General features: G+C 43.7%; 1 protein-coding gene across 1 annotated transcript in view; it reads right to left on the minus strand.

Moving 5' to 3' along the window:
* Window positions 1-4,781: 4,781 nt before the first annotated feature.
* LOC101787904 (actinia tenebrosa protease inhibitors-like) overlaps window positions 4,782-16,087 on the minus strand; it is a 39,866-nt gene continuing 28,560 nt past the window's right edge. The window contains exons 6-10 of the mRNA XM_063248268.1: window positions 15,195-15,398; window positions 11,196-11,399; window positions 8,663-8,866; window positions 5,405-5,596; window positions 4,782-5,042 (exon numbers count right to left, since the gene is read on the minus strand). Coding sequence (XP_063104338.1) covers window positions 5,008-5,042; window positions 5,405-5,596; window positions 8,663-8,866; window positions 11,196-11,399; window positions 15,195-15,398 — 839 coding nt within the window. The 3' untranslated portion in view covers window positions 4,782-5,007. The remainder of the gene's footprint in view (window positions 5,043-5,404; window positions 5,597-8,662; window positions 8,867-11,195; window positions 11,400-15,194; window positions 15,399-16,087) is intronic.

Genomic DNA, 16,087 nt, shown 5'->3' on the forward strand with positions numbered 1-16,087 from the left:
TGTCAGCAGAAGCACTATTCTCTGCAGGGAACTCAGTTTGTACCAAAGTTGTCACTGGCAAGCACAGGATGTTGTGGAGGAGATAAGATAGGCTTTTTCAGATCCTGGGACATATGGAGATGCTTAAAAATTTACACCAGACACTTCAAGGACTCTGCCCACTGAGGTGCAAGACTGCCTAAGAACTTTGACCACAGATGTTTATTGAGATCTCCCCTTCTAATGTCCCCTGCCTTCTCTCCATTCCTATAAAAAGTAACACACTTTTCTTTGTTAGGGGCAGATGGCCTTATCATGCTCTCTGCCTGCATGCACCCAGGCACAATAAATTCTAAAACATGTTGCCTTTACACAAGCTTGATGATCTCTGCTGGTTCTTTCCATGTGTTACATGTTACACTTAGCATGATCAAGCTCTACACCTGAAGTACGATCCCTAATACAGAAAACACAGAGTAGCTGGGTATGGTGGTACACTCCTGTAATCTCTGCAGGGGATTGAGGAAGGAGGCTGAGGCAGAAGGGTATTTTCAAGTTCAAGACTAGCTTGGGCTACAAAGACGGCCCAAGGCCAGTCTGAACTACATAGCAAGACCCTGTCTCAAAATGACAACAACAACAAAAAAAAAAAAAAAAAAAAAAAAAACAGAGAGAGAGAGAGAAAGAGAGAGAGAGAGAAAGAACACAGAGTGGGAGTGTAACAGCAAAACATGAGATTCACCCACAAGAGACTGAGAGTTGAGAAACAAGTGAGTTTTATTTTAAGAGCTGCAGTGGTCAGCAGCAAATTTAGGAAATTGAAGTTGCTGACTCTGGTCCATTGTTTTGTTTTTTTAATATAATCATGTATAAGTTCCCAAGGCCAGGGAGTTGTCATGGATACCTCTTTTTTGCGGGGGACATTGGGGATCAAACTTATGACCACACACTTGCAAGGCAGGCACTTATGCTGCTGAGCTAAATCCTGGCCCCTGGACACCACTTTTATAAAACCATCATTGCTGGACTTCCGGGAGAACATGGCGGACAGATAACAGCAACTACCGGAGGCTCTCTGAAAGACTCGGCTCAGAAGCCAGGAATGGTGCGGACTAAGTAGACATAAGCAGGTAAATATATGCTCCGCTGACTCAGGAACGAACTGGGCTGAGAGAAACCAACTTGGAATGCAGTCCTGGTGCTAAAACAGGAACAGAAAAGTCTCGGTGTGGAGGCTGGACCCTGCGCCATTGTAATCCACGATTTGGGTTTCCCGCCGCGTGGCGGCTGGCTGCCTCTACAGTGGCTCGGCAAGGAGAGACGTGCAGAAGCTCTGAGAATGGCAATCTGCGAACGGCAGGGAGGCGTGCACTGACTTGTGGTGAGGTGAGTGAGAGAAGCTGACACTCTACCACAGTTTGACTCCAGCGGAGGACTTTCTGGGTCTGAGCAGTCCTGCGGGAGCAGGGCGCAGTGGCGACTCCAGCCACACATCCCCCTCTCGGGCGAGATTGGTGAAAAGTGCCTGGCCTGCGTGACGCTGCCGGCGGACCTGGTAGACTGTCCCAACTCAGATCCCAGAGCCTGACGGTGGCCGGGAGGGGAGACGCGTAGGCTGCCTGGTCCGTAACTCCCTGGTGCGCAGCGGTGAGCGGAACACCTAACTGGCGCAATTCGATCAGGCTGTGGCTGACTGGGAGAGAAGCTGGGCCTCTTATATAAGCTTGCATATATAAGGAACAGAGAAGAAGAGGCAGCATGGGAAGAGGCAGCAACAAGAAAGGCTCCTCGGCCCCCAATTCTGAGAAACAGGCAATAGCAGACACCGCACCAATATACATAAGGCACCATATAGAGAGCCTCATAGACCAATTCAGGAATGAAGTTATCAACGACCTGAAGCTAGAAGTATGCAGAATAGTTAGAGAAATGCTAAGTACCACCCAAGAAAAAACAGGCGGTGGAATGGAAGAACAGAAAAAAAGGGGAGAGTTGTTTGATGGAGAAAACAGAGAAAGCATAGAATACGTGAAACAGGTTCAAAGGGACTACCAAGATACTAGGAAGTCTATAGAAGACTGGCATAACAGCTTGAAAGAAACTAAGGACAGACTATCTGAACTGGAGGGCAGACTTGTAATATGGGAGAATGAAATGAAAAACTTCTTAAAAATAACAAAGAAACAAACAGCAATAATACAAAGACAAGAAGATGATAAGAGGAGCCATAACTTAAGGATTAAGAACATAAAAGAAGAAGTAGGGACACAAACAAGTGAACTACAAAAGCTACTCACAGAAATAATCCAGGAGAATTTTCCTAATTTAGCAAAAGGTAAAGATACTCAGATGTATGAGGCATACAGGACCCCAGCTACCTACAACCCAAACAGAGCAACACCCAGGCATATAATAATAAAAGTTCCAGAAATTCAATACAAGAACAGAATATTAAAAGCTGTAAGGGACAAGAAACAGACCACTTTCAAGGGAACACCCATCAGAATTACAGCAGATTTCTCGGCACAAACCATCAAATCACGAAGAGCGTGGGGGGAAATAATTCAAGCTTTGAAAGATAATAATCTCCAGCCAAGATTGAGATATCCTGCACAACTGTCCCTGGAAATTGATGGAAAAACAAGGTGCTTCCAGGATAAAGAGGAACTGGGCGAATTTGCAACCACCAATTCAACTCTACAGAGAGTATTGCAGGATATTCTAAAAAAAGAAAAATACAAAGAATCCAGAAATAATGGCAGAGAGGCCACAACGAATGGAGCAGAGAACAAAATGAAGAAGACAAACTGACAGCTACTAACAGAAAAAGAGCTCAACAGAAATGAGGCAGAGAAGATTGGATGATAGGAGAAAATGACATCTTAATAGGTAATACTGATTTAGTATCATCTTGTTTTGAAGTCTCATCTAGCTTTTGTCCTTCTGTCTCCAATGGTCTAAATAGGTTGTATCTTACTGGATTTTATTATGTATGATAGTATAAGCAAAAACCTTGTAAAGACAAGGAGATTATACAGAAACCATTATTCATTTTCTGTTAGTCGATTCTAAATACTCTGTAATGCTGTCATTCTCTTGAATGGTTTTACATTGTTTTGATATACTTAATGCTACAGTATACGAAGTTGTACTCAAGGATTTCAAAGAAAGAGACAATATGGTAACTACTTTTAGGTTAGGATTATCTGGTGGTGAAACACTATTCTGCTTAAATGGTTATGTTTTGATCTGCGCTGTTTCATTGTTATGCCCTCTTTTATCTCAATCTCCACTCCATTATTTACTTTTTTATCTTTATCCTTTTAATTAAAGGAAAAAAATAGCAGGATATATTATAGTAACCCACTTTGACTTTTCATTACCTTGATTTAAAGCCCTGTATTACTCTCACCATCTGGTTTTTAACTGATGTTCCCCTATTCTGTTTTGCTGGATAGTATCAGGTTCGAAAGTTTAGGCATCAGCTGTGAAGATAATGAGATTCATTATGACGCCCATTTTTGTTGACTTTTATCTACTTTTGAAGACCTACAATGTCTCCAATGTTTTGGTTTTGTCGGTTTTATTCTTTACTGTTTTGTTCAATTGTATTATAACTAACAATATAGGCAATTCTATTAGAGATAGCGGGAGGCATTATAGTAACCATTGTTGATCACCTTGTATTATGTTTTTACATTATCTATTATGTCCACCCTTTTGACTTGACCAATTCTGTTCTGTCACATTTGGTTTTACTCTCTTCCAAAAAAGTAATAAGAACAGTGGGAGCAATGAAACCCAAAATGTGTAATAGTCATGGTACAAAAGAGAGGAAAAGAAAGTGCTCCAAACTATATAACTGCATGTATATTTAAGTGTATAAGATAGAAAATGATATCACAGAGTTCTATTGGATCAATGAACAGAACTGTTTGCAGTATCATTGATGGAATGTCCACTTTACAAGCTTTAATTTTGTGACTTGAACAAGTATTTCTAAGATGACAATATGTAATCCATTAACTAGTGATTTCCTACTGTTCATTTTTTTCTGTAAATCTGTATAACTTGTACCCTTTCCCTGCTTTTTTTTCTTTTCTCCTTAAATAAAATTAAAAAAAAAAAAGAAAAAAAAAAAAACATCATTGCTTTGGAATATTATGAGACCTTTTCACACATCTGGTTAACCAACACAGGATAGGGGTACTGAGCAGTTTGACCACTTTGAGATAAAATTTTTTGTTCTTCTTTCCATAGTTTATAGCCAATTAAGGGAGAGGAAGCCTTTTGGGAATTGGACCAAAGTTCACTTGCTGTTTTAAAGTCAGCTAGCTAAGAATCTAAGCTATAATCAACAGACTATAAAGTAAGTGAAGTTTTTAAGGCTAGGGTTTTGGGGTTATGGATGCCCTCACAGGAGAAAGGAAGAGAGACAGAGAGAGAGAAGGAGAGAGAATATCAAGGAAACACAAGGCAGAAAGGAAATAAATGTACTTAAACATAAAGCCAGAGAGAAAAACAGGAGAGATGTCCAACATAGCAGGAGTTGAAGGAGGTTTTTTGTGAAAGCATCCTTCCCCTACTGCTCCATTTGATTGATGCTCAGAACTAGAAGCCAGAAACCCCACCACTGCACCCACGTGGAAGCATGGGTGAGGATGAAGGCAAGGAGGAAGAGCGGACGATGATTAGGCCTAGAGTCCTGCCTTCAGTGCCCTAGCTTTGTAGTCAGTCCTATGCAGATGAGATGCACTCATTCATTCATTCCACAAATAATTGTGCATTGTCTCCTTTGTGTTGAAAATTGGTATTTAATGAGGACAAAGTGATGACAAAAAAAAGACATATATTTCTTGTTCTGCAGGTGCTTAAGAAGTGCTAAACAGTGCTTAAACAAGTAAAGTGTGGGTAGAAGAAGGCAGGATCGGCTGGGAAAGTGATGAACTTAGCAGAAGAACCACTCTTCCAGAAGGGTATTTATTGCCATTGGAAAATGATTGTAGTGCTCTTGAGGGAGTCTCAGACTTAAGCATGCCCAGGAAATGCAGGTACCAGCATATCTACAAAAGAAAAAAAGCTTGCTGATTTTCTTTGATCTTATCTTTCACCCGGACTCTGCATATCAACAAAAATCCTACAGCAGTGATGCAAAACCTTTTAGAGTTTACAATGATACAAACTGCTCACTGTGACATACATACTGTGAGCTTGCCATGACCGTTCTAGTACATTCCTTAAATGAGCCAACTGTGGTCCTTGCTACAGACAGTAACGAAGTTCATAGGTTCATAGGAGACTTGCCAGAAGCCCCTTGGAGTCAAGAGAGCTTCAGCTTCAAAGTCACTATCCTGCTGTGAGGTGTGGGATCCCCTAGGATCCACTCCTTCCCACAGACCTTCCCTTTCAGCACCTTGAACTTTACCCAAAGACGTGAGCTGCTGTCCACAGATCTGGACACATTCCTCCTGGGTCGAGAAACGGTTCAGGTTTCCTCCACAGCCACCATATGCAAAGGTCTCACACAGCCCAGATTTGGGGTTGAAGAAGTATCTGGTAAACCGACCCTTGCAGGGACCTCTGTTGGGGGGCTGCAGGCAGAAATCAGATGGAGCGGCTGCAGAGACAAGAAAGTCTGTGGTCAACCAGGATGATGGTCACACAGCACAGTCTACACGGCGAGCAACAGGAAAACAATGGATCTAGTCAACAATTCCCACTGCTGATAATGACCCAGGGACAAGCCTACAGGATCATAAAACCTGGTTGCTACCCATCCTATCTACATAACCGGCATGGAAAATGTTTTCCATCTTCAACTACTGGGAAGAGCTTCACCCTGAGATCTTTCAAAAACATGAACTTCAATTCCTGTGTAATAAAAAAATGGCTTTGGAGGAAATGAGCTGAAGCCATTCCTTCCTCGCCTAGAAATAATGCCTTATTACAATTTCATTTTTAATATAAGGAATGGGAAAAATGGTCAGAAGTGCCATATGTGTTTGAGCCTTTAGGGCCCTCTGGCAGAGGCCTGATCTGTACCTAAGAAGTCATCATTCCTCAGGAGCTGCTGCTGCAGACGACCTGGTTTTCAGCTCCTCCTCCCTGCAGGTTACCGCCTCACCAGCCTGCACAGTAAACATCTTCGGCAGAAAAAGGCCATCTCCAGAACCTACCCCATATTAGATCTGGGTGTATCTATCACAAGGCTCCAGATTAAAGAAACCCAATCACTGCTGTGCTCCTGTGAAAAGTCGATCAGCTCCATACACTGGGGGAAAGCTGCAGGAACTCCAACTAGGCCCACACACTGGCAAAAGCCGATTGGTCAATGAAGCCTATTTGGCTTCCAATAACAGTGATGAAGTAGAAGACAAATGAGAGCCAGATTAGGAAACAAAGGGCTAAAACCAAGCTCGACCTGCCTGAGAACCCTATGACACAGCGTGAAACACTAGAGAAATTTCAAATAATCTAAAGAGGGACAGAAGCAAGTCAGAGTGCTTCAAGTGCAAATGAACGGAGCACTGGGCAAAGCAATGCTCCCCTGGACTTCTCTGGTCCTTCCTGGATCTATCAGAACATAGGAGGAAAATCTTTGGCATTAGAAGAAGGATTGGCATCACTCTCAGGGAGGGATGAGGTCCTCTTTTACCATGGTGGGCAGCACAGGAGGCCTGGGCACAAGTGGTGATGGCGTCTGAGGCAGTCTGCAAGGCTCCCACACAAGATCATCACAACTAACTCTCAGGAGCTTCTGTTACTCTAGGTGTAGGGGGCAAAGAGATTACAGTTCTCTGCAATATTGGGGTGACTTCAATCTAGTTTCTTATCTTCACGGGTTTTCATTCCATTTTAAAGTTATTGTAGGCTTTGAGAGAGCTAAGCAGACAGGTTTGCCCCTACTCTGAACTGCCACTTGGAAGATTTGTTTTTCTAAGCTGCCTTTATGGAGGGATTGGGGCACCCAATACCAATAATGGTAAGAGATATGTTCTTCCTACTCAGGCTACTCTGATTTCCTCAACCCTCTGGTGACTGATGTCATAATTGCTAGGGACCCAGCCAATACCAGTAATTAGAAGATATACTCTTTCTATTTAGGTCCACTCTGATACTCAAACCTCTGGCAACCTATGTCATAACTGCTAGGAACCCAGCCAGCCTGATTCCGGGGGGCCCAGTATCTGCCTGAAGATAATCCTTTAGCATGATATTATGGCACCATAGAGGGGGCTGTGAAAACCACTCCAGTGGTCATTCATCGAGTAGACCCTGACATACATCCTCACCCAAGACAGAAGAAAGAGGCTACGCTGAGGTTAAAGCATATTATTAACATGTTTTTGACAGGATTGCTGGTGTCACACCAATCCTCATTCAATATACCTATTTACCAATAGTTAATCGCTAAACAGAATGTTACCTAGTACAGCAGTGGTACCATTCTTCAATTAGTAGCAGACCCATATACCCTTTTACCACAATCCAAAGAGACACTAAATGGTTCTGTCCTTGATCTCAAAGATGCCTTCCTCCTCAAATTACACCTAGAATTCAGTGGGAGATGCAGGCACCTGAAGCCAAGAGGTATGGCCTTTAAATTGGGAAACTCTAACTTTTCAGCCCCATTTTTCTGTAGTTCTTGCTATTTTTTACCTATGTGCAGTGCTTTTCAGTTGCTCTGGCACATTTCTTGATTTGTTATAAACATCTGTTGGCACGGACTTGCCCTGAACAAACACCCTATGATCTTCCTGAACATAGCTGCTTCCTACTCACTACAGGGTGTACCCTTGGTAACACTTTCTTCATCATACAGAAGGAAACTGGGCTATTACTGGTGCATTTGACCGTAAGAGGGTCCCCCAGGTATTGTATTATTCAGCATCAAGTGGAAGATGCGACAATCATGGGTTCCTGTAACTGGCATGGTTCAGTCTGCAGGAAGAAAAAGGTAAGTTCACAGCCCTGAAAGTCAATAGAAACACTACATCTAAGGATGGAGGCAAATGAAGTTTTTAGTTACAAACAACAGAATCCAGTCTGCCTAGCTTAATCACAAGGTGAATGTCTGGGTGAAGAAGTAGCTCACTGATAGAGCACTGGCTTAGCATGCTCTGGCTCCAGACCCCAAGGACAGTTCTAACAGAAAACACAGAAAGAGGGAGAGCAGAAGAAAACCTATTGCCAGTGGAAAATGGTTCCAGTGGTTTTATTTTTGGAGAGGAGTTCAGATGTCAACACAAAGGCAGCACAGCAATCAGAATGTTTGCAAAGAATAAAAAGTTACTAGAAGTCATTTATTCTATGCTTGACCTGGACTCTACACACCACAACTATGGTCATCCCTGAGCCAGAGGACAGAGAGTAGTGAAATAGCTTCACTGACTCTGAGTCTTGATAGCTCAGTAGAACTTCATGACTACGGTATAGACTGGCTGCCTCTGTGCTCCCTCTGAAAAAGGGGAACAGTTTACATGGCTCCCATCATACTAAGGACACTTGTAACAGTAACCTTCTACCAAGCTCCAAGAAGACCTTATGCTCAGCCTGTGGGTTCTCAGGACACTTGTCACTTATCCCCTGAGTCAAGAAAGCCTCAGCTTCAGAGTTGCAGTACTGGTGTGAGGCTTTAAGTCCCTTATGCTCCACTCTTTTCCCTGACCTTCCCTTCCAGTACCTTCAACTGTGCCCAAGGATGTGAGCTGCTGTCCACAGGTCTGCAAACATTCCTCCTGGTCCTGGAAACGGTTCAGGTTTCCTCCACAGCCACCATATACAAAGGTCTCACACAGCCCAGATTTGGGGTTGAAGAAGTATCTGGTAAACAGACCCTTGCAGGGGCCTGTGTTGGGTGGCTGCAGGCAGAAATCAGATGGAGCGGCTGCAGAGACAAGAAAGTCTGTGGTCAACCAGGATGATGGTCACACCGCACAGTCTACACGGCGAGCAACAGTAAAACCATGGGCCTAGTGAACAATTCCCACTACTGATAATTACCCAGAGACAAGCCTGCAGGACCATAAAACCTGGTTTCTACCCATCCTATCTACATACGCAGCATGGAAAATGCCTTACCTATTTCTTATAATTCCGTCTTCAGCCACTGGGAAAAGTGTCACCCTGAGATCTTTCTAAAACATTAACTTCTATTCCTGTGTAATAAAATATGGCCTTGGAGGAAATGAGCTGAGGCCATTCCTTCCTCACGTAGAAATAATGCCTTATTACAATTTCATTTTTAATATAAGGAATGGGAAAAATGGTCAGAAGTGCCATATGTTTAAGCCTGTAGGGCCCTCTGGCAGATGCCTCATCTGTACCTAAGAAGTCATCATTCCTCAGGAGCTGCTGCTGCAGACGACCTGGTTTTCAGCTCCTCATCCCTGCAGCCTACCTCCTCGCCACCCTGCACAGTAAATATCTTCAGCAGATAAAGTTTAATCACAGCAGATTAAATGTGCTCTGGCACCTGAAGCCAAGATGTATGACCTTTAAATTGGGAAAGTCTATGTTTTCAGCCCCATTTTTCTGTTTTTCTTGCTATTTTCTACCTATGTGCAGTGCTTTTCAGTTGCTCTGACAAATTTGTTCATTTGTTATAAACATTTGTTAGCACAGACTTACCCTGGACAAACACCCTATGATCTTCCTGAACATAGCTGCTTCCTACTCACTACAGGGTGTACCCTTGGTAACACTGTCTTCATCGTAGAGAAGGAACCTGGGCTATTATTGGCCCATTAAACTGTAACAGGGTTCCCCAAGGTATTGTGTTACTCAGCATCAAGTGGAAGATGCCACAATCATGGGTTCCTGTAACTGGCATGGTTCAGTCTGCAGGAAGAAAAAGGTAAGTTCACAGCCCTGAAAGGCAGTGGAAATACCACATCTGAGGATGGAGGCAAATGAAGTTTTTAGTTACAAACAACAAAATCCAGTCTGCCTAGCTTAATCACAACGTGAATGTCTGGGTGAAGAAGTAGCTCACTGATAGAGCACTGGCTTAGCATGCTCTGGCTCCAGACGCCAAGTACAGTTCTAACAGAAAACACAGAAGGTCGGAGAGCAAAAAGATTGATGGATAGAGATAGCCATACAGAAAGAACAGACAGAAAAAGGAAAAGGAAAGAAGCAAGAAAGAGAAAGATCAAGCAAGCAAAAAAGGAGGAAGAAAATAAATGCACTTAAACTTGGAGCCAGAGACCAAGACAGGACAGAGATACGCTATCACAGGATTTGCAGCAGGGCTTTGTGAAAGCATCCGTCCCCGCACTGCTCCTTATGATTCATACTCAGAACCGGATGCCAGAAACCCCACCTCTCCACACCACACAGAAGGATAGGTGGAGGAAGAAGGCAAGGATGAGATGCTGCTGCTGCTGATTAGGTCTAGAGTCCTGGCTTCCGCACCCTAGCTCTGTCGTCAGTCCTGTACTGAGAGACACACTTGTGCACTTGTTCCACAAATAATCATGGACTGTCTTTTCTGTGTCGAGAATCATAGTACATGCTGAGCACAAAGTGACGACAAAAACAAAGACACGTATTTCTCGTTCTTGTGGTGCTTTCAGAGTGTGTAGCTGAATAACAGCCAATCAAGAAGCCTGAGGAGAAGAAAGAGGCGGGGTCTGCTGAGATAGAGAGCAGAATAAGGAAATAGGCAAGGGGATAAGTTTAGCTGAGAAAATATTATTTTAGAAGAAGATCTGGAAAATGGTTCCAGTGGTTTTATTTTGCGGGACGAGCTCAGACTTCAACACATGAAGGCAGCACAGGCATCAGAATGTTTGCAAAGAAAAAGAAGTTACTAGAAGTCATTAATTCTATCCTTGACCTGGACTCTACACACCACCACTATGGTCTTCCCTGGAGCTAGAGGACAGAGAGGACAGAGAGTAATGAAATAGCTTCACCAACTCTAAGTGTTGATAGCTCAGGAGAACTTCAGGACCACTGTACAGAGTGGCTGCCTCTGTGCTCCCCTCTGAAAAAGGGGAACAGTATACATGACACAGATCATGCTAAGGACATTTGTAACAGTGACCTTTTACCAAGCTCCAAGAAGAGCTTATGCTCAGTCTGTGGGTTCACAGGACACTTGTCACTTATCCCCTGAGTCAAGAAAGCCTCAGCTTCAGAGTTGCAGTACTGGTATGAGGCGTTTAAGTCCCTTACGCTCCACTCTTTTCCCTGACCTTCCCTTTCAGTACCTTCGACTGTGCCCAAGGATGTGAGCTGCTGTCCACAGGTCTGCAAACATTCCTCCTGGTCCTGGAAGCGGTTCAGGTTTCCTCCACAGCCACCATATGCAAAGGTCTCACACAGCCCAGATTTGGGGTTGAAGAAGTATCTGGTAAACCGACCCTTGCAGGGACCTGTGTTGGGCGGCTGCAGGCAGAAATCAGATGGAGCGGCTGCAGAGACAAGAAAGTCTGTGGTCAACCAGGATGATGGTCACACCGCACAGTCTACACGGCGAGCAACAGTAAAACCATGGGCCTAGTGAACAATTCCCACTACTGATAATTACCCAGAGACAAGCCTGCAGGACCATAAAACCTGGTTTCTACCATCCTATCCACATATGCAGCATGGAAAACGCCTTATCTATTTCTTATAATTCGATCTTCAACCACTGGGAAAAGTGTCACCCTGAGATCTTTCTAAAACATTAACTTCTATTCCTGTGTAACAAAAAAAATGGCCTTGGAGGAAATGAGCTGAGGCCATTCCTTCCTCACCTAGAAATAATGCCTTATTTCAATTTTATTTTTACTATAAGGAATGGGGAAAATGGTCTGAAGCCTGTAGGGCCCTCTGGCAGAGTCCTGATCTGTACCTAAGAAGTCATCATTCCTCAGGAGCTGCTGCTGCAGACGACCTGGTTTTCAGCTCCTCATCCCTGCAGGCTACCTGGGCAACAGCCTGCACAGTAAATATCTTCAGCAGACAAAGGCTGTCTCCTGAATCTATCCCATATTAGGTCTGGTTCTATCTATCACAAGGTCCCAGGTTAAGGAAACCCAACCTCTGCTCTACTCCTTTGCAAAGTGACAGGCACTGGTAGCACAGTCTAGGTACTAGTTCCTTTTGCAGTTATATAGATATTTAGTAGTACAAGAAAAAATCAGGTAGATTCTCTGAGGATCTTGAAAAGTTTGCTGACACTTTCTGCTCCCTGACAATGGCTTTTGATCTGGCCTGTGAGATGTCCAGTGCATCGTTCTCTACACCACACTGAAGCAGAAAGAGAAAGGGTTGTAAGGGCTGCCAGGTAGGACAAGGATGAAGCCTTTGCAGCTGTATTTTCTGATAATCAAAGAACTTCTAAATTATTTGGGGCCTGAGTGGGATTATGACACAGACAGATGAAGAAGTCAGATGAAAATTATACAGCAAACGATGCTGGACATGGTGGTACATGTTTGTAATCCCAGCACTGGGGAGGCTGAGGCAGTAGAACTCTTGCAAGTTCGAGGCCAGACTGGGATGTAAAGTGAGTTCCAAGCCAGCCTGACCTGCACAGTGAGACTCTGTCTCAAAAAACAAAACAAAGGAGAAAGATTAAAGGAAAGAATAAAATTATACATCAAGGCCACTTTGGAAGGCATTCAACAAGAGGTGTCCAAACCTGCAGTCACAATAAGCTCAGGTCTAATAGTTAGGACCGTCGAGAAAAACCCAGTTGGTATTCAGCTTCACCTTAAAAATGCACCCTGTAATTCAGACTCTGAGTTTAGAGATGGTCAGGTATTTCTAAAGCATATTTAGTCAGTCAGCTCCATACACTGAGGGAAAGCTACAGGAAATCCAACTGGGCCCACACACTGGCATAAGCTGAATGGTCAATGAAGCCGATTTGGCTCCCAATAACAGTGATGAAGTAGAAGACAAATGAGAGCCGGATTAGGAAACTACAGGCTAAAACCATGCTCGACCTGTCTGAGAATCCTTTGACAAAGCATGAAACACTAGAGAAATTTCAAATAATCTAAGGAGAGACAGAAGCAAGTCAGAGTGCTTCAAGTGCAAATGAACAGGGCACTGGGCAATGCAATGCCCCCCTGGACTTCTCTGCTCCTTTTTGGATCTATCAGAACATAGGTGGAAAGCCTTTGGCATTAGAAGACAGACTGGCCTCACTCTCAGGGAGGGATGAGGTCCTCTTTTACCATGGTGGGCAGCACAGAAGGCCTGGGCACAGGTGGTGATGGCGTCTGAGGCAGTCTGCAAGGCTCCCACACAAGAGGATCATAACTAACTCTCAGGAGTCTGTATTACTCTAGGTATAGAGGGCAAAGACATTATACTTCTCTGCAATATTGGGGTGACTTCATTCTAGTTTCTTATCTTCATGGGTTTTCATTCCATTTCAAACTTGTTGTAGGCTTTGAGAGAGCTAAGCAGACAGCTTTGTCCCTTCTCTGAAGTGCCACTTGGAAGATTTGTTTTTCTAAGCTGCCTTTATGGAGGGATTGGGGCACCCAATACCAATAATTGTAAGAGATATGCTTTTCCTACTCAGGGCACACTGATACTCAACCCTCTGGAGACTGATGTCATAATTGCTAGGGACCCAGCCAATATGAGTAATTAGAACAGATATACTCTTTCTATTTAGATTCACTCTGATACTCAAACCTCTGCCAACCTATGTCATAACTGCTAGGAAATCAGCCAACCTGATTGCCGGGGGCCCACTGTCTCTGTCTGGAAATACTCCTTAAGCGTAACATGATGGCACCATAGAGAGGGCTGTCAAAGCCACTCCAGTAGTAATTCATCAAGTGGACCCTAATCTACATCCACACCAAGACACAAGAAAGAAGCTACCCTGAGTTTTACACATATTATTAACATGTTTTTGACAGGATTGCTGGTGCCACGCTGGTCCTCATGCAATATACCTATTTACTAATAGTTAATTCCTAAAGAGAATGTTGCCCAGTAAAACAGTGGTACCATTGTTCAATTAGTAGCAGACCCATATACCCTTTTAGCATAATCCCACGAGACACTAAATGGTTCTGTCCTTGATCTCAAAGATACCTTCCTCCTGAAATTACACCTAGAATTCAGTGGGAGATGCAGGCACCTGAAGCCAAGATGTATAGCCTTTAATTTGGGAAAGTCTAAGTTTTCAGCCCCATTTTTCTGTGGTTCTTGCTATTTTTTAGCTATTTGCAGTGCTTTTCAGTTTCTCTGGCACATTTCTTGATTTGTTATAAACATCTTTTGGCACAGACTTGCCCTGAACAAACACGCTATGATCTTCCTGAACATAGCTGCTTCCTATTCACTACAGGGTGGACCCTTAGTAATACTTTCTTCATTATACAGAAGGAACCTGGGCTATTATTGGCACAGTGGACCGTAAAAGGGTCCCCCAGGTATTGCATTACTCAGCATCAAGGGGCAGATGCCACAATCATGGCTTTCTGTAACTGGCATGTTTCAGTCTGCAGGAAGAAAAAGGTAAGTTTACAGCCCTGGAAGACAGTGGAAATACCACATCTGAGGATAGAGGCAAATAAAGTTTTTAGTTACAAACAACAGAATCCAGTCTGCCTAGCTAATCACAACGTGAATGTCTGGGTGAAGAAGTAGCTCACTGATAGAGCACTGGCTTAGCATGCTCTGGCGCCAGACCCCTAGTACAGTTCTAACACAGAAAACACAGAAAGAGGGAGAGCAGAAGAAAACCTATTGCCAGTGGAAAATGGTTCCAGTGGTTTTATTTTTGGAGAGGAGTTCCGATGTCAACACATGAAGGCAGCACAGCAATCAGAATGTTGGCAACGAATAAAAAGTTACTAGAACTCATTTATTATTCTCTCCTTGACTTGGACTCTACACAGCACAACGATGGTCATCCCTGCAGTCACAGGACAGAGAGTAGTTAAATAGCTTCACTGACTCTGAGTCTTGATAGCTCAGTAGAACTTCATGACTACAGTATAGAGTGGCTGCCTCTGTGTTCCCTCTGAAAAAGGGGAACAATTTACATGGCTCAAATCATGCTAAGCACACTTGTAACAGTGACTTTCTACCAAGCTCCAAGAAGAGCTTATGCTCAGTCTGTGGGTTCACAGGACACTTGTCACTTATCCCCTGAGTCAAGAAAGCACCAGCTGCAGAGTTGCAGTACTGGTGTGAGGCGTTTAAGTCCCTTACACTCCACTCTTTTCCCTGACCTTCCCTTTCAGTACCTTCAACTGTGCCCAAGGATTTGAGCTGCTGTCCACAGGTCTGCACACATTCCTCCTGGTCCTGGAAGCGGTTCAGGTTTCCTCCACAGCCACCATATACAAAGGTCTCACACAGCCCAGATTTGGGGTTGAAGAAGTATCTGGTAAACCGACCCTTGCAGGGACCTGTGTTGGGTGGCTGCAGGCAGAAATCAGATGGAGCAGCTGCAGAGACAAGAAAGTCTGTGGTCAACCAGGATGATGGTCACACAGCACAGTCTACACGGCGAGCAACAGTAAAACCATGGGCCTAGTGAACAATTCCCACTACTGATAATTACCCAGAGACAAGCCTGCAGGACCATAAAACCTGGTTTCTACCCGTCCTATCTACATATGCAGCATGGAAAATGCCTTACCTATTTCTTATAATTCCGTCTTCAGCCACTGGGAAAAGTGTCACACTGAGATCTTTCTAAAACATTAACTTCTATTCCTGTGTAATAAAATATGGCCTTGGAGGAAATGAGCTGAGGCCATTCCTTCCTCATGTAGAAATAATGCCTTATTACAATTTCATTTTTAATATAAGGAATGGGAAAAATGGTCAGAAGCCTGTAGGGCCCTCTGGCAGAGGCCTGTTCTGTACCTAGGAAGTCATCATTCCTCAGGAGCTGCTGCTGCAGACGACCTGGTTTTCAGCTCCTCCTCCCTGCAGCCTACCTCCTCGCCACCCTGCACAGTAAATATCTTCAGCAGATAAAGTTTAATCACAGCAGATCAAATGTGCTCTGGCACCTGAAGCCAAGATGTATGACCTTTAAATTGGAAAAGTCTATGTTTTCAGCCCCATTTTTCTGTTTTACTTGCTATTGTTTACCTATGTGCAGTGCTTTTCAGTTGCTGTGGCAAAT

This window comes from Cavia porcellus, unplaced genomic scaffold, assembly GCF_034190915.1.
Source record: "Cavia porcellus strain 051 isolate PalLab524CR breed Dunkin Hartley unplaced genomic scaffold, mCavPor4.1 scaffold_5, whole genome shotgun sequence".
NCBI lineage: Eukaryota > Metazoa > Chordata > Mammalia > Rodentia > Caviidae > Cavia > Cavia porcellus.